At 41.4% G+C, this 22,162-nt stretch overlaps 1 protein-coding gene across 3 annotated transcripts in view; it reads left to right on the forward strand.

Annotated features, from left to right (window-relative positions):
* Window positions 1–22,162, forward strand: part of LAMA3 (laminin subunit alpha 3) — a 248,035-nt gene that overhangs the window by 168,959 nt on the left and 56,914 nt on the right. The window contains exons 38-42 of one of the 3 annotated variants that reach the window (XM_087439074.1): window positions 2,519–2,749; window positions 4,077–4,130; window positions 6,701–6,814; window positions 11,413–11,522; window positions 14,196–14,276. In XM_087439074.1, coding sequence (XP_087295200.1) covers window positions 2,519–2,749; window positions 4,077–4,130; window positions 6,701–6,814; window positions 11,413–11,522; window positions 14,196–14,276 — 590 coding nt within the window. The other 2 variants (XM_087439073.1, XM_004421001.3) reach the window with 2 other exon arrangements.

Genomic DNA, 22,162 nt, shown 5'->3' on the forward strand with positions numbered 1-22,162 from the left:
CAAAGGAACAGGGGAGGAAAGAAAGTGAATAGAAGCAAACTTTTTGTATACTGTTGACATTAAGTTGGTGTTTATGTAAATTGTCCAGCATGGGCAAATCCACAGAGACAGAATGTAGATTGGTGGTTGCCAGGGGCTGGGAGTGGGAATGGAAGTAACTACCAATGGGTACAAGGGTTCTTTTTAGGGGGATGAAAATGTTCTAAAATTACATTGTGGTAATGGTTGCATGCTTCTGTAAATTTAGGAAAAATTATACACTTAAAATGAGGCAATATTATTGTATGAAAATCATACCTCAAGCTGTTAAAAATATAAATTAAAATTATATGGGGCCGGCCCGGTGGCATAATGGTTAAGTTCACATGCTCCACTTCTGAGGCCCGGGGTTTGCCGGTTCGGATCCGGAGCACAGACCTACACACTACTTATTAAGCCATGCTGAGGCAGATTTCCCACATATAAAGTAAAAGAAGGTGGGCATGGATGTCAGCCCAGGGCCAATCTTCCTCAGCAAAAAGAGGAGGATTGGCAACAGATGTTAGCTCAGGGCTAGTCTTCCTCACCAAAAAAAAAAAAAATTATAGAAGTATTATATTTATATGTTAATAATAGGAGTTAACATTTATTGAATGTCTACTACATGCTAGGCACTATGCTGAACACTTTATATACATTATATCATTTCATGTTTTTTATCCTCATGATAGTCCTGAGAGAGTAGGTATTATTATGCCCATTTAAGAGAGATGGAAACTGAGTTCAAAGGAGGCAACAGAATATGAAAGGTTAAATGTGCAGGCTTTTACATGAGAAGATGCCCACCATCACTGATCATTAGAGAAATGCAAATCAAAAGCACAGGGAGATATACCTCATACTCATTAGGATGGCTACTATTAAAAAAAAAACAGAAAACAAGTGTCAGCAAGGATGTGCAGAAATTGGAATACTTGTACACTGTTGGTCAGACTATAAAACAGTGCAGCCATTGTAGAAAACGGTATTGAGGCTCCTCAAAAAATTAAAAATAGAATTACCATATGATCCAGCAATCCCACTTCTGGGTATATATCCAAAAGAATTGAAAAGAGGATTTTGAAGAGATATTTGCACACCCGTGTTCATTGCAGCACTATTCACAATAGATAAGAGGTGGAAGCAACAGAAATATCTATCAACAGATGAATGGATAAAGAAAATGTGGCATATACGTGCATTGGAATATTATTCAGCCTTAAAAAAGAAAGAAATCCTGTCACATGCTAGAACATGAATGAAACGACGACGTTGTACTAAGTGAAATAAGGAAGTCACTAGAAGACAAATACTACATGATTCCACTTATGTGAGGTATTTAAAGTACTCAAATTCATAGAAACAGAATGTAGATTGTTGCCAAGGGTTTGGAGGAGGAATAAATGGGAGTTATTGCTTAATAGGTTCAGAGTATCAGTTTTGCAAGATGATCAAGTTCTAGAGATCTGTTGCACAACAATGTGCATAGGGTTATCACCATTGTACTGTACACTTGAAAATGGTAAAGGGGCCAGCCCCATGGCATAGTGCTTAAGTTCATACACTCTGCTTTGGCAGCCCGGGGTTGTGGGTTCGGATCCCGGGCACAGACCTACACACCACTCATCAAGCCATGCTGTGGCGTCATCCCACATACAAAGTAGAGGAAGTTTGGCACAGATCTTAGCTCAGGGACAATCTTCCTCACCAAAAAAAAAAAAAACAAAAAACAAATGGTTAAGATGGTACATTTTATGTTATGTGCTTTTTACCATCATAAAAATAAAATAAGGGGCCGGCCCAGTGGCGCAAGCGGTTAAGTGCGCGCGCTCCGCTGCGGCGGCCCGGGGTTTGCTGGTTCAGATCCCGGGCGCGCACCGATGCACTGCTTGGCAAGCCATGCTGTGGCAGCGTCCCATATAAAGTGGAGAAAGATGGGCACAGATGTTAGCCCAGGGCCGTCTTCCTCAGCAAAAAAAAAAAGAGGAGGATTGGCAGATGTTAGCACAGGGCTGACCTCCTCACAAAAAATAAATAAATAAATAAATAAAATAAAATAAAATAATATGAATGTGTGTGTGCAAGAAAAGATTGTACTTTCTGTCACAGTTGTATACATTTAATGAATGGTCTGAGCTGCATGACTCAATTTCCATATGCCTCTCTCCTCTACCTTTCTCACTCACTTTGTGCTTGCACAAACAAAAGTGCAATTTAAAATAAGCATAACACTGGGACATTTTATTTCATTTTATTGTTCCTTATTTCCTGCCTTCATTTTTTCCCCTTTCTTGTGGTACTCTCCCTTTTGGGGAATAACCCAGGACATCTGACTTCTGAATGTAAATCTACTATCTTCTACTTACCTATCTTATTTTATTTTATTTTCCCTTGTGCATTTTAAATGTCTTTTTTAATTCATTCTGAGTGTTTGCCTCTTTGAAACCCCCAGAAGTGAGCTGGCCGAAGGGAGACCTTGCCTCTCTGTTTTCACGTGTAGGGAAACTTCAGACATGCCAGCAGCGGTGCCCAGGTGTCTCGGGAAGAGCTGATGACGGTGCTGTCTAGACTGGAAGGCGTGCACCTCCGAGGCCTCTACTTCACCGAGACGCAGCGGCTCACTCTGAGCGGGGTGGGGCTGGAGGAAGCCTCTGACACAGGAAGTGGACGCAGAGCGCATAATGTAGAGATGTGTATCTGCCCCCCTGAATACACTGGTGACTCATGTCAGGTAGGGAATTCTGTAACATAAAATTCCCCCAGGGGACTCCTGTGGCTGGCTGTCCTGGCTGCTCTCCAGCACCACTGGACATTCCGGGGCATTCTGCCCAGTGCATGAGTTTCTGCTGGGCTCTAGCTTCTCTCTTACATGGACCACTTTCAGGGATTAAATATGAAAAAGACGTCACAAAATCCATAGGAAAACCACAGGGGCTGCACAGATCCTGGGGGCTGTAGAAATCAGGACTCTCCGGGAAGTAGGAAAGGGACCGCCGTTAGGCATCCCAGTATCTGAGCTGCTGCCTTCCCAGTAGCTGACGCAGGGTTCTTATGCCTTTCTCTAATCCAGGGCCTCCCTTCAACCACCCATCCCCCAAAAGAGTTATAGTCCGAAGAATATCCTGATTCTTCAAGGGGAAATCCCGGTCCAATTTTCTAGCTCATAGCAGGTCCTCATTGGAGGCCCCATCCACCTGATTTATCTGTAGATGATTAAAAAGTGCCATGAAACGAAACTATTTAGTATCTCAAGCTGTAAATATGTTCTCTTCCTAAAGAGAGGGAAGAAAGCACAATGGTTAGTACAATTATTAGAAATAGGAAACATTGTCATTCTGTGTATTCTGTACACCCGACATCTGCTAAGGCGGCGCCCTTTATTGTATCTCCTGATCCCTTGAGAGCAGAAAACCCCAAGGTGCTCTGCACTTAAGAGTTTCTACTTTTTTAACCTGCAAATATATTACCTGCCGTGGTTTTCCGGGGACCCCTGTCTTATAACATTTAGTCCACAGGGGCTGACATTTTTCTTCTCCCTCCCCTCCATCTCTTTTCCAGCCCGATTAAAATACATAGCCCAGGGGAAAGAGTGGAACCTCTGGATTACCACCCTCCTGCCCAGGGCGTGTTCTTTGCGCTTGACTCAGCCTGTGATTTACAGCTGCTCTAATCGGTTAGGGCCGTCTGCGGGGTGAGGTGGGTAGAAGGTAATGCCTGCCCCACCTTGCAGGAATTACAGAGCAGCGGTGCGCTTCCCTGTGGGACTGTTATGTGTGCTCTCTCACAGGCTGACTCATGGGTGAAGTTTACAGGTGGGGCCTCCTGCCGCAGACAGCCTGCCTTACCTGAGTCAGGCAGGCCTGGGCACTAAGCAGGAAGGGCAGGTATAAGAGGAAGAGGCAGAGGTTTCTGCGCAGCCAGCAGGACGCCCGGGGACCAGGATGCCCCCGGCAGTGAGGTGGTCAGCCCGGAGCGCAGGATGGCTTTGGATCTTTGGGGCAGCCCTGGGGCAGTGTCTGGGATACAGTTCACAGCAGCAAAGGGTAGTGTTTCATCAGCCTCCTGGTCAAAGCCATCTGCAAGCAAGTTATGTGGAGTTTAAACCCAGCCAGGTAATGTCCCTTTTAAATTTTGGTTTGGGATGGGGAAGGGTTCCCAGCTTTGTGACATTTTAAGTGAGAGCGATGAAAGAGTAATGGGTGGGCTAGGGGAGGGGCCTATGGCCTCCCCTTCCTATTGACTGGCAGGGTTTATTACAGTGCCTGACAGATTGCTCTTCTGAGCTGTTAACCACAAACCCATAAACATCAGCCCACCTGGGAATGCTGAGACAGCTTAGAGTTTGAAAACTTGTGAGATGTTAATATGCTATGAAACTTTGTGCCCTTCTAAGAGTAAGCCAAGCCTCAGGACAAAAGAGTCCAATGCCTATAGGCTTCCAAATTCTGCTTGGAAGAAAAATTACCCGTAAAGTAAATTATGGGAATCAGTGAAATCGGTGTTTAAGAAAAGTGATGAGATCAAGTTTGTATAATACCTGACAGACGTGCTTCAATTTGCCAGGCATTAAACACTCATAAATTCTGCTCTCTCTGTCTTTAAACTCCCTGGATGTTATATGTATACTCAGAGAAATAGATCCTATGGCTGCTGAAATAACCCTTGGAAACCTGATAGGAACATAATTTTATCATTTGTACTACAAAAGTTAATTGGAAAAGTTATCCTGAAAAATTATCACTTAAAAAAAATGATTAGTTGCAAAACCCGTTTACTGAAATAATGTTACGATACATTCATTTTCATTTAGAGTAAATCTTCAATACAATCTGAGTACTTGAACTGAATTTTATGTAAAATGTGGAGTTTCTGTGTTTTATAGAGGTGATAAAATGATTATAGTTCAGTAACTGACATCTGTTCTGAGAGTCACATGATACATAACCCTTGCAGAGTACATTTTTCTGTTTCTAATCAAAAGCACATTAAGATGAGTGGTTTAACTTTAATCAGGATAGACTATCCTCCCCCCAAAGCTTGTTTAATTAAGGCTTCTATCAGGCACGTTGTCATAAATGAACCAGATATATTTATTTGGATAATTTGTTCTTTACCAAATATGATTATTTTATAAGCATGTAACATGATATATGGTGCTAATTATAAGGTCCTTGCCACTTATTAGTAGAGATTATTTGTTTGTAGATGTGATTACACCATCATTGGCTGAATTTCATTCAAACACCTCTCTGTCGTGCTTTCAGCTAAAGAACATTCCTTTCATACTTTGATTCTCTTTTAGACAAGCCTATTCATATAACACATAAAGTAATCTAATTTTTGCAATGTGTTCTTTTGCCTAAACATGGTTTCTAATAGCTGAAGGGGAAAATATATTGGAAATTATAGTTTTGTTGTTGTGTGTGATTTGTAGTCATTGGTGATTTTGGAAGCAACTTCTAGCAGCAACTGGAATATTCCACTCTGGGAAGCACATGAGGCTTCTTTCTCTCCCCTCTTGACCAAGTAGAGGTCTTTATGGCCACGGATGAATGAGAATGAGTGGTTCAGTTCAAGATGTCCCTTGACTGTAGTTTCAGAGTCTTACAGACGTATGTGTTGTTTAGAGGATTAGATAAAAGATGGTCTTTTATCTTGAAATATTATTTTTCCCTGATGCTTTAAAGATAAGGTATAGAGGAAACCAGGGAAAGAAACTAGAGACAACATCTGATTTTAGCCAGTGCACTGATTTGCTCTGCCACAATAAAGTGTCTATAATTCTCTTTAGACAGAAATCTAAATAATTTTTAATGACTAATGAAAGAATAATTGGGTTTTTTTTACTGGGGGCATTCTTAACTAGAATCCTTTTTTAAAAAATATCAGTTCATCCAAAGAAAACAATCATTCTCTTCATCCATATGAAAAGTAATAACTTGTGTTACACTGGAAAGAGACAATATATTGAAGATAGAAATAATGAAAGCAATATTGAACAAGAGGAGAAGACCACACTGGGGAAATTCCCTGAAGCTGGGTCTTTGTGTATTCAGTCAGAACCAAACATTTCTGCAAAGTTCTGTATGAGAACGCTAGCCGTGCCTCTCCCCTGGGCTCCCTGTTGCCCATAGACTGAGGAGTGGCAGTGAAATGATTCCACCAGTTCTGCCATATTGTGTAGATCCCAATGAGGACTCCTTATCCCCCCCTCCTCCCACACTGCCTCCTCCACCAGCCCAAACCCGGGCTTGGAGAAGGAGTGCCTACCCAAGGAGAGCTTAAAGGGATTTGCTTAGAGGTCCTCCCCTGTAAGGACCGAGGTCCTGATCCTCTTTGTTCCTTCACCATTCCGCCCCTCGACTTGCCTTCTAAACAACTGGCGTGAGGGGGAGAGGAGCCGACTTCCACACTCGACCCTCTACACTTCCCCTTACTCTGCTTTTCCCACCACGTGTCTCCCACTCAGGCACAAACACACGTTCTCACTATGGCGTGGAAACAACATAGAACCTGACCAAAAAAAGGAAGTGGACCTGGCTAATGTTTAAAAGTAGAAATCCACACACCAACTAAAGGAAAGAAGATAAAAAAAGTAAATGCTTGGCAGTCAGAATTGTCCCATGCTTTGGGTATTCATTTTCTTTCTTTGTACTGACTAAACCTTTTATTTGAAAAATAGGGTTGTAGCCCTGGATACTATCGGGATAACAAAGGCTTGTATACCGGACGGTGTGTTCCCTGCAATTGCAACGGACATTCAAATCGATGCCAGGATGGCTCGGGAATATGTATTGTGAGTAAACTGATGCTCTAATGCTACCAGCAGGCAATCTAGGTCTCCCTGTTCTCCCCTGCTAGGCTCTGGGACATCAAATGTCACATCTGCTACCAAACCCTAAATAGAGGTTGCCAAGTAAATGTAGGAGGCTCCTGCGTTATCAGGATGAATTATTTTACACTCCACTTTTTCCTCCATTTTAACATGTGCCCTCAGAGGAGGACACCTATGTGAACAATTAAATTACACATTAGCTTCTAAATCTCTGCTTCGTTAAATGATAATGGGTGGATCCTGGGACTTCACTCTTGCTGAAATATAACAAATCAGAGCCACTACTTTGGGCCCCAATTTTGTTGGGGTGGCAGGAGGTTGCAGGAGGGGAGCCTTGTTGCTGTCAGATGAGCAGTAGCCCAAAAAAGTAGTCAAGGAGAAGCAAATGCTAAGAAGGACTTAAGGCTCACACTCAAACACAAACCCTCTACAGCTGCCAAGACAAAGTGGGTCTATGTGGGAAGACAGCTGAGGGGAGTCCTTGCTGTCTATGGCTTATCCACTAGAAAACAATCTTTTAGAATATTTTAGAAAATTCTCCCACAGCAAATTAGATTCTCAGGAAATTTTCCTTTTGCATCCCGAAGCAGAATGTTTTTTATTCTGCTGCCTTCCTCCCTTTCATCAGAGATCCTCTCCCTGGTAGCCAGGGCCTCCCCAGTTAGAAGGAGAATGGACAGTTCCAAGGAAAACAGAAAGCATCAGTACCCGCCAGGTACACAAAGCCCCACTTATGTTGTGCTGTTAGGAAATACGTTCTTCTGGCACGGATTCCCTTTGCATTGTGTAATACAACCAGAGTGTCTTTCAACTATTTGAGTTCCTACACTGTATTAAGCCAGTTCAGGGAACTGCTTCCTCTGCAAGATGGCACAGGCCAGGACAGGAAATTGTTGTCAAGAACCTGAAAGAATATTCTGTAGAATTTTAGCCTAAGTTCAAAAAGAATAAAAGACATTGGGAAATATTGTTTTTCAACTCCTAAGTATTCTTATACAGTACTCTATGTTTGATACTGTCTGTTATGTGTAACACAGGTAGATGCTTAAATGAAAAATAAATATTTATCTTGTCACTGAGCCATTGCTAGATGTCGAGTCCACTTCATAAAAGCTGCTTAAGAACAAAGTGGGTTTTCTCTGCAGTCCATTGACCCAGTGAAAGGGTCATAGTGAGTCATAATTCATGTTTTCATCAAACAAGATGATTTTCTTTTCCATTTCCTTTCTTTGTAGCTCTGTCTTCACTTGTCCCTAATGGCCGTGTGGCCTCTAGAAATGATACATTCAGGAAACTCTTACTGAGCATTTGCTATTGTGGGAGGGACAGCCAAGTGCTGGGGTTAAAACCATCCGACATAATCGCTACGCTTATGAGGCTTGCTGTCTAGTGGGGAATGTGCATGTGTGCACGTGCGCTCACGCGTGCACATACACACGCACATTGGCATGGAGCCCATGTCTGCACTCACTTAACTGCTCGATGGCGGGCGCTGAGTGCCAGCACTGCTCTCAAATGTGGCCGTTGTGTGGGAGCCAAGGATGCAGCCCTCATTCTCCAAGAACAGTAATGAGGAAACCTAGTACCTTTCACTATCAAACGGGCTGATTCCTCTGCAAATTTGCCTCCACCTCGCAAGGTCCAAAGTCAATTTCTGAAATCTGGGAGCTTCACACATGTGCAAATCTCCATGTCATTTCAAGAATAAACTTTGAAGTTTGAAAAGAAAGCAGCCCAGCTCCTTGCCAGTAAAGCAGTGTGTGTCCAGTTGAGAGGCAGGAGTAGCGGGTGATGTGTTCTGTGGGTGCTGTGGGCCAGAGGGACCTGGAATGACGGCTCCCTTCTCTCCGCCCAGGCCCCTGCCCACTTTCTCTGTGTATTCCCTCCTTTCCCCCCATCCTCTTGCCTTCTACTGTCTCAGTCACCCCTCATCTTCCTCTCTGTTCCCATGGCCCTTCCCCTTTCTCTTCTCATCCTCTTTCTTTGGTTTTCCTTCATTTTATTCCCTGCCACTTGAGTCCATCTTCCTACTTGCTCCCAGAATGATTTATCTGAAACTCACAGCTGACTCGGGGCTCCCTTGAGGCTCACGGCCAGGTGTCCACCCTCCTTGGTGCAGCCTTGGCCCTCTTGATCTGGGCTGCTGCCTCTCCAGCGGCATCCACCCCCTCTTGCAGTTCACCCTCCAGAATACCAACGGCTTCACGCTGCCGACACACACTGCTCTGCTCCTGTAAAATGGTTCCCTGTGCCTAGAATGCCCTTCCCTCGCGTCTCCACCCAGCTAATTCCTCTCCTTCTATCCTCCATGCAGGAGGCGTCATCACTTCCAGAAGCCCTTCCCTGAAGCTCCTCTTGGTCTTAAGGGATGCTGATGTACCTTTGTCATATTTTCCACATTATATTGACTATGTCTATTCACATATATGGTATGTTCTATCTACCCCCCAGTCAGGGTGCTAGTCCATCTTTGCATCCCTAATACCTAGCATAGTTGAGCATTTAGTAAATGCCCAACAGATGTTTGGTGTCAAATGGAGCTAGGAGGGCACGTGCTGTGGGAGTGGATGTGGATTCATTCATTCACTCATTCATGTATTCACAATAAAAGAGGGAAACTTGATAGGCAGATGCCTCAAATTTGCAGGACTGAGCTTCTAGGGTAGATGCTCTCAACTGAGGGTGAGGGATATTTCAGACATTCCTATGGGATTTTGTCAAGCAACACAGGTTCTGACCACCCTTTTCCACAATCCTCTCTCCTCACTCCTGTGGAGGACCAGCATTCAGAGTGTTTTTAGTAGGATCCAGATGGCCTCATCTCAATTCTTGTTTCTCCACGTTCCTGTTTCTCCGATGTTTTCAGCTCAGGGCTAAGTAGACAAAGGACTAAAATATATCTATTAGGCATGTTCTTCTTTAAAATTGTCCTTTGGAGTTAAAGAAGAAAGGAAACTAAAGTGGAAGAGTAAATAATTAGTTCAAAAGAACTAATGTTTTCTGAGAGACTCAAAGCATCAGAGCAAAGTGAAGGTGAAGGAAGCCGCCAGCACCCTCACCTGACACCCCGAGACCCTCTGTGGATCCTACAGCCTGGAGTGTGGGTTTGTCCAGACCTGCAGGAGAAGCCCACACCGCGGTGACATTTGGGGAAGGAAGGAAGGATTCGGGGCAGGGCTGAACTTTCTGGTGGTGATCAAATGTTAACGTGTGAACAGCATCCTACTGTAAAGACCCACCTAGTTTTCTGAAATACCTAATTAAGCCCTTGTGTTTATAGCATGATTTTACATCTGGAAAAAATATGAAAAGATATTTTAACATCTTAATGGCTGTGTAATTCTCAGTTATTCAAAGGTTGGTGAAGGATGGATCTGTTTAAACTGAACAAACTGATGACACTGATGACTGAGGGACTGTCTTTCCCATCTGAGCACTGCCACACCCACTTATGACATACACGTGTATTGTTTTTCCCCACCTGGCTTCAGATGTTATTTAAAAACTCACATCCATTAAAGTTTCCTACTCCAGCACTACCTCTGCATACAGAGGTAACATATATAAGCAAATTTTTAAAATTATACTTCTTCCAGGCTGTATAATTAACGCAAAGTATCTCTGAATTATCAAATGCCCACAGTAAGGGGAGTTTTCCTGGCTCTTTTTGTGCATTTAGATCTTTATTACTAGAGAAAAGCCAAGACAGGTTATACTGGGCTAAAAATTCCACAAAATAAACAAATTCAACACAATCCACTTACTTTGTCGCAATAGCCTGCTCAGTTGCAAAGTTGTATCATCTCAGCACTTTTTGAAGAACAACTTTCATTAGACATTGACTTTGACGTGAAAATAATTGTTTTTACACAAACACAAAGCTTAGATAAAATTAATGCCTTGCTTCTTCAAAACATTGGAATTGAGTACTTTCTTCAGATACGATGCAACTTTTTATTTTTTTAACAAATGCCATGTGTTAAAAACTTATTCCAATTTTATTGCTCTTCAGTATATCATTGTTGAGTGAATTATGAAGTAAAATCAAGTTAATTTTCATAGAAGCAATTCTAAAGGGAAGAGGGTAGGGGTCTACATTTGCCGAGGCCCTATTATACTTTTTAAAGTCCTCCCAGCAACCTTGGAAAGTAGGTATTATTCTAACTGTAGATTTTAAGAAAATTAGAATTGTGTATAAATCATACATCAATAAAATTGGTTTATAAAAAACACCGTGGCTCAGAGAGGTGAAGAAACTTGCCCAAGATTCTGCAGCTACAAAAGGTTAGAGTGGGCTTTGAACCCAGCTGGACTCTCTCCATCTCATCATGCCTTCTGATGGTAAGCACAGAATAGCTGATGGAGGGGCACTTACACCTCTTTTCTAGCACCAACAAGGATTGGATAGATGGGAAAACCATACCGCTAGTGGAACTGATATCACCATACGGAGTCAGAGGACTTCAGTTAATAATTGTGTGGATAATTAAGATGATAATGGTCTTAATAATAATAAATGTAATTGGCTGCTATTAATTGTACTGTTCATCTGTCCCAAGAACTGCCAGCATAACACCGCTGGGGACCACTGCGAGCGCTGCAAGGAGGGTCACTATGGGAACGCCATCCAGGGATCCTGTAGCGTCTGCCCGTGTCCTCATTCGAACAGGTACTGTGGAAGCTTGAAAATAAGCTATAGAGACAGAAAGTAGTTTGGGGGTTGCCCAGGTATGGGGTGGGCAGTGGGAGGAAAATGGGAAGTGACTGCTGAAGGGTATGGGATTTCTTTTTGGGGTAATGAAAATGTTCTAAAATTGATCGTGGTAATGGTTGTACAACTCTGTGAATATACTAAAAGCCATTGAATTGTACACTTTAAATGGGTGAATTGTATGGTATGTGAGCTTTAGCTTAATAAAGCAGTTATATTAAAAAAAGAGAATAACCAAAAAATGAAAAACAAAAAAAGCAATCTTTCCAAGTTGTACGCTTCTGGGTTTTTCCTTTTCCTCTTTCTGTTCATTCAGTGACTAAACAGTTATTTATTGAGCAACCATTACAGGGCTAGGAGTTGGTCTTCTCTAGATGCTGGAGAAACTGCAGTAAAGAAAACTGGTGAAGACTCTGATGTCATGAGGCTTGACCTGGAGAATGTAGGTGGGGGGAGTTGTCACACTCAATAAAGACATGCACAGATAGGCCCGTCCCCGTGGCTTAGCGGTTAAGTTCGCGTGCTCCGCTGCTGGCGGCCCGGGTTCAGATCCCGGGCACGCACCGACGCACCGCTTCTCCGGCCATGCTGAGGCCACGTCCCACATACAGCAACTAGAAGGATGTGCAGCTATGACGTACAACTTTCTACTGGGGCTTTGGGGGGAAAAATAAATAAATAAAATTATAAAAAAAAAAAAAAGACATGCACAGATAAATAAGACGTATAATTTCAGATAGAGATGGGTTATGTGATTGATAAAAGGGTTATGCAATTGATATTGAGTGAGTAGATTCTCTAGAGAGGGTGGTAGGAGGGCTTTCTGAAGTAGTTGGGCAGGGACCAATGACTGACGAAGTGGAGTAAGCCATGGCAATATCTTAGTGATGAGAGTCTGAGGTAAAGAAAAAACAGGAGAGATAGCCCCCATGGTGATGTGTTCTTGGACAGTAAGAAGGCAAGACTGGCTGGAGTGTGGTGTGGGACAGAGGGCCAGGGGATGAGGTTGGTGGGGCAGCCAGAGTTCAGATCCCATAGGACATTGCACGCCATAGTAAGGCACTTGGACTTTATCCTCAATGTGATGGAAACCACGGGACAGTTCTGAGCCACAGACTGATGTGATCTGAGTTGTCATTCAGACTCAGTATGGCCGATGGATTATGTAGGTAGAAAGCTGCCATTTTCTTTTCATGGTAATCCATGTTCTTTTTGGGCTTGGCACCTTGTCATGTTCTTGCTCATCATGACATGTTCACTGTAGATCCAAGCAAAATATAACAAGTAACTAAGTGAAGCAGGAGTTGGTTTGGAAATCAGGAAGATACTGATAAAGTATCAGTAGTGCACAGGCTCTGGAACAAGTGTGGACCACAAGGCTGATTGATATTAGCCGAGTATCAGAGAAATTGGCCAAGTCTTAAAATTACCAGAAGTCACCAGTCCAAATTTGGCTTTTCTGGAGATGCACATTTGAAATGTTCACCCTGCTTTGCTATCTGTGTATTTGATATTCCTTAAACCTGCCCAGTCCTGTGGCTTTATTTGTAAAGAGATCTATCACTTGACACCAGCCCAGACTTGTTCCAGCAGAAGCTGAGGAGAGTAGAAAGCAGTGAAATTTCCTCTGGGTGCTTGGGAAAAGCTTTTCATCTTTGGTTGCAAAACGTATTATCGTTATCAAGGTCAGCTTCCAGCTTCTATGCAGTTGAAGTAACACACAGTTCCTCAGATTTATCAGTAAAACCCAGTTTTAATCTAACTCTCCTTCCAGCAACATTAATACTGCTGACAAATATCTAACGGTCCCTTTAGAGGTGTAACTCAGTATCCATCTAATAGGCCAAGAGAAGCTTTCCAAATAAGAATTCTCTTACCAGCAAATGATAAATGGAGTTATTTTCCCTCAGATTTATGTCAGTGTAATGTTCAATCGATGGACGTTGACATTTCACAAGGCAATAGGGCTTTTTCATGATCTCTTCGTATAATAAAAAAAATTTTTTTAAAGCTTCTCAAATATACACCAGTTTAGAACTAAAAGAAAAGGAATCAAAATTCCACAACTTGTTTTGAAAAAATCACCACTGACTGTGTCTACAGAAATACCTAGGCGTCAGACATGCTCTGTGACTTAGTCCCTTCTGGGGCTCCGAGGGCCTGGCCCCTTCACCACCTTATCTTCCCAGAAGGCAATGTGCCCAATATAAAAGAGTTAGAATAAACAAGGAGAAAATTTTTTTTAAAGAATCAGAACTCTCTGTTCTTTTTTTCTGCCTGGACTTGTTTTATTCCTTCCTTGTTATTCCTGGAAAAATGCTGTTGTAATCATCTCTTCCAAAGTGAGTTACTTTGCTCTGACTTAAGGGAAGGAATGTTTTTCTCCAAGCCAAAAATAAAACAAAATAAATACCTTCAGTCTTCACCAAAATTTGCCCAATGTCAGCTGAAATAATTCATCATTATCTCTACAAGTCTTGATGGGCAAAATTTTCTTCACACAAAAAGTAGCCAGATCTTTGGCCTCCGTTTTCCTTTAATGCAAGTCAGTTCTTTGTGGCAAAAAAAATAACGAGCATAAAGCCTTTCGATTTATGTTTTTACTGGGGCTTTTTTCTGTCTTTCTTCAAGTTTTGCCACGGGCTGTGTTGTGACTGGAAAAAACGTGAAGTGTTCCTGCAAACCTGGATACACAGGAACACAGTGCGAAAGGTGAGTGGGGCCCTCCCCCACCCCACCCCTTCTCCCACTGTACCCTCCCCCACCCCTCATCCCGCAGGTGGGGTGGGCTCTATGGGCAAGCTGCTGCAGGCACCAGTCTGTGGGTGGGTCTCTGCTGGGTCGTGGCGCAGAGCTGGGGGTGGGGCTCTTGGTTTCACTGAGGCTAGAAAAAGGTCTCTTGGGAAAAACAGCTCACTTGATAAATCATTAACTTCCTTCTCTTTCTTGTTTTGTACATGTTTCAGAAATGTGAGAATGAAATCCAATATGTCATAGCCCTGTATACTCCCCAACACACACCTCTATATACCCCTTACCCCTACACAACCCTACCCCCATTTAAACGCATACGTACATACTTCTACCCTCATGTATATACATTCCTGCCTACCCGCACCCCTCTCACACCCCTACTTGCCTTACACACACATACAGCTCTACGTACTCCTACATACACACTTATTCACAGCCCTAGATATTCCTACACACACACATACCCCTCTCTACATCCCCACGTGATATTATGAACACTTGCAGGATAGTCTGTCTTACTCATTTCTGAATCCCTAGTGCCCAGCATGGTACTGTTCATATAATAGTTGTTTAGTAATGTTTGTGAAACAAAGAATAAATGTTGCAAAGTGGAAAGTATATACTTAGTTATAAAGGGCCACAGAGCCAAGCTTTAGGTTTTCATGAACAAGTTTTCATGATTAGCTACTACACATAGGGCACTGCCAAGTATTGTGAAGACTGTAAAAGATACTTACAGTCTAGCTGGGGAGATAGCACACACCTATTTGGAAAAGTAACAATATAACAAATGAATCATATGGACAACGTATTTTTAAATTTAAAATAACTTTATCATAAAATCAATACATGCTTATTATAAAAATGATGTAATACCGGTGAGCAAAGAACCAGTGAGGCCCACCACACCCCTAAATAGCCCTTTATACTCACATACAGTCCTATTCATAATCGTTTTACCTACAGAAAACCACTGTTAAAAGCTCGTTGTATATTCAGTTTTTTTAAAATTTCTTTTTTATTGAGGTAACATTGGTTTATAATATTACATAAATTTCAGGTGTACATCATTATATTTCGACTTCTGTATACACTACATCCTGTTCACCACCAAAAGTCTAGTTTCTATGCAACACCATATGAATGTCCTCCTTTACCCCTTTCGCCCTCCCCTCGCCTCCTTCTGGTAACCACCAGTCTGTTCTCTGTATCTATGTGTTTGTTTATCTTCCACATATGAGTGAAATCGTACAGTATTTGGCTTTCTCCATCTGACTTATTTTGGTAGAACAATACCCTCAGTCCATCCATGTTGTTGCAAATGGCAAGATTTCATCTTTTCTATGGCTGAATAGTATTCCAGTGTATATACATAACATATCTTCTTTATCCATTTGTCCATCGATGGGCGCTTAGGTTGTTTCCAAGTCTTGGCTATTGTGAATAATGCTGCAATGAACATAAGGGTGCATGTATCTTTTCAAATTAGTGTTTTCATGTTCTTTGGATAAATACCTAGAAGTGAAATAGCTGGATCATATAGTAATTCTATTTTTAATTTTTTGAGGGGTCTCCATACTGTTTTCCATAGAGGCTGCACCAGTTTGCATGCCCATCAGCAGTGTATGAGGGTTCCCTTTTCTCCACATCCTCTCCAACACTTGTTATTTTTTTGTCTTTTTAATAATAGCCATACTGACTGGTGTGAGGTGATATCTCATTGTGATTTTGGTTTGTATTTCCCAAATAATTAGTGATGTTGAATATCTTTTAATCTGCTTGTTGGCCATGTGTATAGCTTCTTTGGAAGAATGTCTGTTCAGATAGTCTGCCCATTTTTTAATCGAGTTGTTTGTTTTTTTGTTGTATGAGTTCTTTATATATTTTGGGTGTTGACCCCTTACCGGATATATGATCTGCAAATATCTTCTCCCAATCAGTAGGTTGTCTTTTCGTTTTGTTGATGGTTTCCTTCACCGTGCAGATGCTTTTTAGTTTGATGTAGTCCCATTTGTTTATTTTTTCTTTTGTTTCCCTTACCTGAGAAGACATATCCAAAAAATATACTGCCAAGACTGATGTCAAAAAGCATACTGCCTATGTATTCTTCTAGGAATTTTATGGTTTTAGATGTTATATTCAAGTCTTTAATCCATTTTGAGTTAATTTTTCTGTATGGTGTCAGATCTATGTGTGTGTTCAGTGTATGGTCTACTTTCATTCTTTTGCATGTGGCTGTCCAGTTTTCCCAGCACAATTTACTGAAGAGACTTTCATTTCTCCATTGTATGTTCTTGGCTCCTTTGTCAAAAATTGGCTGTCCATAAATGTGTGGGTTTATTTCTGGGCTCTCAATTCTGTTCCATTGATCTGTCTGTGTTTTTCTGCCAGTGCCATGCTGTTTCGATTACTATAGCTTTGTAATATACTTTGAAATCAGAGAGTGTGATACCTCCAGCTTTGTTCTTTTTTCTTAGGATTGCTTTGGCTATTTGGGGTCTTTTGTTGTTCCCTATAAATTTTTTGATATAAATTTTAGGATTCTTTGTTCTATTTCCATGAAAACTGTTGGGATTTTGATACGGATTGCACTGAATCTATAGATTGCTTTAGGTAATATGGATATTTTAACTATGTTAATTCTTCCAATCCATGAGCATGGAATATCTTTCCATTTCTTTGTGTCTTCTTGGATTTCTTTTAACATTGTCTTATGGTTTTCAGGGTACAAGTCTTTCACCTCCGTGGTTAAATTTATTCCTAGGTATTTTATTCTTTTTGTTGCATTTGTAAATAGGATTGTATTCTTGATTTCTCTTTCTGCTAGTTCATTGTTAGTGTATAGAAACGCAGCTGAATTTTGTATGTTGATTTTGTACCTTGCAACTTTTCTGTATTCGTTTATTATTTCTAATAATTTTTTGGTGGATTCTTTAGGGTTTTCTATATATAAAATCATGTCATCTACAAATAGTGGCAGTTTTACTTCTTCCTTTCCAATTTAGATTCCTTTTATTTCTCTTTCTTGCCTAATTGCTCTGACTAGGATTTCCAATACTGTGTTGAATAAGAGTGGCAAGAGTGGGCATCCTTGTCTTGTTCCTATTCTTAGAGGGATAGCTTTCAGGTTTTCACCATTGAGTATGATATTAGCTGTGGGTTTGTCTTATATGGCCTTTATTATATTGAGGTACTTTCTTTCTAAACCCATTTTGAGAATTTTTATCATAAATGGTTCCTTAATCTTGTAAAATGCTTTCTCTACATCTACTGAGATGATCATGTGATTCTTTGTTCTTCATTTTGTTAATGTTGTGTATCACATTGATTGATTTCCAGATGTTGAACCTTCCTTGCAATCCTGTAATAAATCCCACTTGATTGTGGTATATGATCCTTTTAATGTATTGTTGTATTCAATTTGCTAGTATTTTCTTGAGGATTTTTGCATCCATATTCATCAGCAATATTGCTCTGTAATTTTTTTGCGTGTGTTATCCTTGTCTGGTTTTGGTATCAGTGTGATGTTGGCCTCTTTAATTTTTTTGAAGAGTTTGAGGATAGGTATTAAATCTTCTTTGAATATTTGATAGAATTCACCAGAGGGAGCTGGGTTTGTGGGACGCTGCCTCTGCTGTTGCCCATTGCCTTGTGCCTGCAGATGCCACTGTGGTTGGGATGTTGGAGGCACGTGCACACCTCTGCTGCTGATACCATGCTCTGAGTAGCAGCTAGGTAGCGGCAAAATCGTGGGATCTTGCCTCTGCCGCTGCTCCATTCCCTGTGGCCACAGGTGCCTCAGTGACTGGCTGGCTGGAGCTGCAGGCACACCTCCACTGCTGCCCGCTGAGTTCTTTGGGCCTGAGGTCAGCTGGCTCAGCTACCACAGCCGGTAGTCCAGGGTCCTGGGTCCTACCTCTGCTGTTCCCTTGTTTTGCCTCCCCTATATGCTCCAATCCACCCACCTTCATATGTACTGATGTATGGACCTCTCCAGCATCCTAGTGTATTGGGTATTGTAGCCTTTGTTGGGTTATGGATGTTTTACTCCCTGTAGGTTGAAGGGGAAAGATAAAGGGATCCTCTAATGCTGCCATGATCATGATGTCTCAAAATTGTTGTATATTCTTACAGATCATTTCTATATACACAGACTTTTCCTTAAAAACAAAAGTAGATTCCTATTTTACTTTCTGTTTTGACTTGGTTTATCATCTAATAGTGTGTTAGTTTCTTTCCATATCGGTAATATTCTTTGATAACATCATGTCAGGACCAGGAAGATCCACTGAAGTTCCCTAATTCCCTGCTATTGGTCTTTGAGATAATTTTACTGTTTTCCATTCAAAGTAGCACTAAACGGCCCAGTGGTGTAGTGGTTAAGTTCGCGCACTCCGCTTCAGCAGCCCTGGGTTCGCAAGTTCAATCCCGGGTGCGGACCTATGCACCGCTTGTCAAGCTGTGCTGTGGTGGCGTCCCATATACAAAATAGAGGAAGATGGGCACAGATGTTAGCTCAGGGCTAATCTTCCTCAGCAAAAAGAGGAAGATTGGCAATGGATGTTAGCTCAGGGCTGATCTTCTTACCAAAGGAAAAAAAAGAACAAAGTGGTGTTAAAAGTAAATCCTTTTAGCTAAATATTTGTGTACATAAATCCTCAAGGTAGAAGTGGATCCCTTGGGTCAAAGGATAGGTAATTTTTCAGACTTTTGATACATTTTGCAAAGTTGTCCTCCAGAAAAGTTGTATCATTTACATTCCTACTAGCAGCAAAAGAGCAACTGCCTGCCACCAGTGGATGCTAAAAATGACCAATTTTTAAAATATTTGCCAATTTGCTAGGGAAACATTGTATGTCATTTTAATTTACATTTCTTTGTTTAATAATCAGATTGGATTTTTTTTATGTGCTTACTGACCATTTTTAAATCTTATTTTTTGAGTTGCTTTCCAGATCTTTTACCCATTTTTTCTAGTGGAATGTTCTTTCTTTTTTTTCATTGGTTTGTATAAATTCTTTTAGAGGAAATTAACCCTTCATACTATATGTTGCAAATATTCTTCTGTTTGTTTTTTGTTTGTATGTTTCTTGGTTTTGTTTTTGTCTATTCTAGATATACGACAGTTAAATTTTACTATATTTATATCTATTCTTTTATCCTTTAGAGTTTCAGCCATTAGTATCATGCTTAGCGGTTATATAAATGTCTATGCATATTTTCTTTTAGTACTTTTATCGTTTTATTTATTATATTCAAATCTTCATATTTGTTAATATTTGGAACCTAGGCTTTTGGTGGTGTTGCATCTCATATGGCAGATGGATTTAGGATCAACATGTAAGACAAAAATTGACCAGAGTTCAAATAACCTTAACTCTCCCAATATCCCATCTCTCAGTAATTCAAGGACCATGTTGCATGAAACATGCGTAATATTTGGTTATACCCCAGAACCACACTCAATAGGGTAAGATATTCACACTAGGAAAGGCACAAGGAAACTAAACCAACTGGGTGAATAGCGGATTCACATCTCTCATGTCATGCTCACTGCCGGATGTGTGCTCACTGAGTGAATGGGGACAACACTCCAGCTTTTCCCTCTTACTCTCATGCTCTCACACCCTCACACTCTCTCTTGCAAGTACATTTAGTTGAATTCACTAAAGCTAAATGTGTATATACAAAATTTCTATATAAACTTGGATTTGTTTCTGTATTTTTATTTGGTTCTTGTGCCGTTATCAATTCCATATCATTCCTGAAAGTGTAAAATACCTTTGAATATTTGGTTGAGCAAGGCTCCCCTCATAACCTTTATTTCAAATTTTTTCTTGGATCATTCTGGTATATTATTTTTCTGGATAAACTATAGAAGAGTTTTACCCAATTTCAAAAAAAGAGAAAATTAATTCAACTGGATTTCATAGTAAGGCAGGGCCACTCTACACTAGGGTTATCTGAAACATTTTACAGACAAGGTGGGACTTGGGTAGGTTGAAGGGTTGACTGGAACCCGGTGGAGCTGGAAGGTGGAAATAGAAGTCGGCTCAGGTCTGGGAAGTAATGCAAGAAAGCTCCAGGGCCCAGAGGATACCTGCCCTGGGTAGAAGGGAGGACTGCCTTATTATGTGGAACACAGAGCATCGGCTAAGGCTATGGGCACTGACCTGTGGTAAAAAGGAACAATGCGAGGTTCTTCTATTTTTCTATTTCAGCAAGAGGAACATTGCCCACACTTGCCTCACATCTGTTGTTCATTGTTTCTTTCAATGACAGTTGCATGGAGATCCTTGTATATGCCCGGCACTGTGCTAAGCATTAGAGATACATCAGCAACTAGAACACAGACTGCCCTCAAGGGTTTTACAGTCTAGTGGTGGACAGACATACAAATGAGCTGTTAAAACAGTGAGAGAGAACAGAACTGGGCTAAGTCAGGCTGCAGTAGGAAGGGCATCCAACCAGCCTTCAGGGTGAGGGATGGAAGGAGCAGCTATACTGAGACAGGAAGGCTGGGTGGGGTGGGGAGTGGGGGTTGGGAAGGTCTTCCAGGCTCTGTGATTTAAAAGCTATGGGACTCCCACCTGGGAGAGGCTTCCTAATGTAATCCTCTGTAGGGTTCTTCACAAACAATGAAGTGGAAAACAGCAACAGGCTGGATGAGACATCCATTTGGCAGGCAGCTGATTTGAAAAGAGAAATTCTTAATTAACAGTCCTTCCTTCAGCTTATGTCTGTTACATTTGCTGTCTCAAGAAGGCAAGCTATTGTTTCTTAAATATTTTTTTTAAAAACTTCTTCACAGGTAAATGCCATTTCAATGTCAAAATTTTTCATTTGTTAAACATTTACTGAGCACCCACTCTGTGCCAGGCGTCATTCCCCGCACTGTCGTTAACTATGCAGTGATAAATACAAGGACAGCGTAGAGGGAAAGGTAAGAATAGATGCAGGTGGGGCCGGCCCGGTGGCACAAGCAAAGTGCACGCGCTCTGCTGCAGCGGCCTGGGGTTCGCGGGTTCGGATCCCGGGCGCGCACCGACACCCCGCTTGTCGGGCCATGCTGTGGCGGCGTCCCGTATAAAGTGGAGGAAGATGGGCATGGATGTTAGCCCAGGGCCAGTCTTCCTCAGCAAAAAGAGGAGGATTGGCAGATGTTAGCTCAGGGCTGATCATCCTCACACACAAAAAGAAGAATAGATGCAGGAGGTAGTTGGGCAGAGCAGGGAGCAGCCAAGCTCAGGGAGCAGGTGAGACAGGCTTCCCGGCTCACACCGTGCTCTGGGGCACATTTTTCCCTCAGCCACTCAGAGTCACAGATGAAAAACATGTTCTCTGCTCTCTCTCTGTTGTACCAATGTCACTATGAAATCAGGAAGTTTTACTTTAGTCCATTGTGTTTAGCCACTACCATAAAATGAGAATAAGAGAACCAGTTATTTCCTGTAATTGGTAACTAATGCTTTGCAAGAGTAAAGAAGAAGAGAAATCAAACTTCCTGAATAGTTATGCAACTTTAATATAAGATATTTTGTTATTATGTATCTTTTGCATGGAAGGTTTAGATATAGGTGAGACATTGAAAAATAAAGTATTTTAAACATCTTTTGCGTAGCATGGTTTGTTAGGTAGAATACTGGTCACCTAAAGTAAAGCCCTGTTATTAGTAGATTACCAACCTACATAAGCCACCTCAGCTTAGTTACTTTCTTGATAATTAGGGAATACATGGGTTTTCTGCTTCCTGTCTACTTTCTGAAATGAAATAATTCCAAATGATACCAATTATACATACATACATATATATATATGAGTATGTCATCACGTCTTAAAATGGT

This window comes from Ceratotherium simum, chromosome 14 (assembly GCF_057802395.1).
Source record: "Ceratotherium simum simum isolate JZ-2026a chromosome 14, ASM5780239v1, whole genome shotgun sequence".
Taxonomy (NCBI): domain Eukaryota; kingdom Metazoa; phylum Chordata; class Mammalia; order Perissodactyla; family Rhinocerotidae; genus Ceratotherium; species Ceratotherium simum.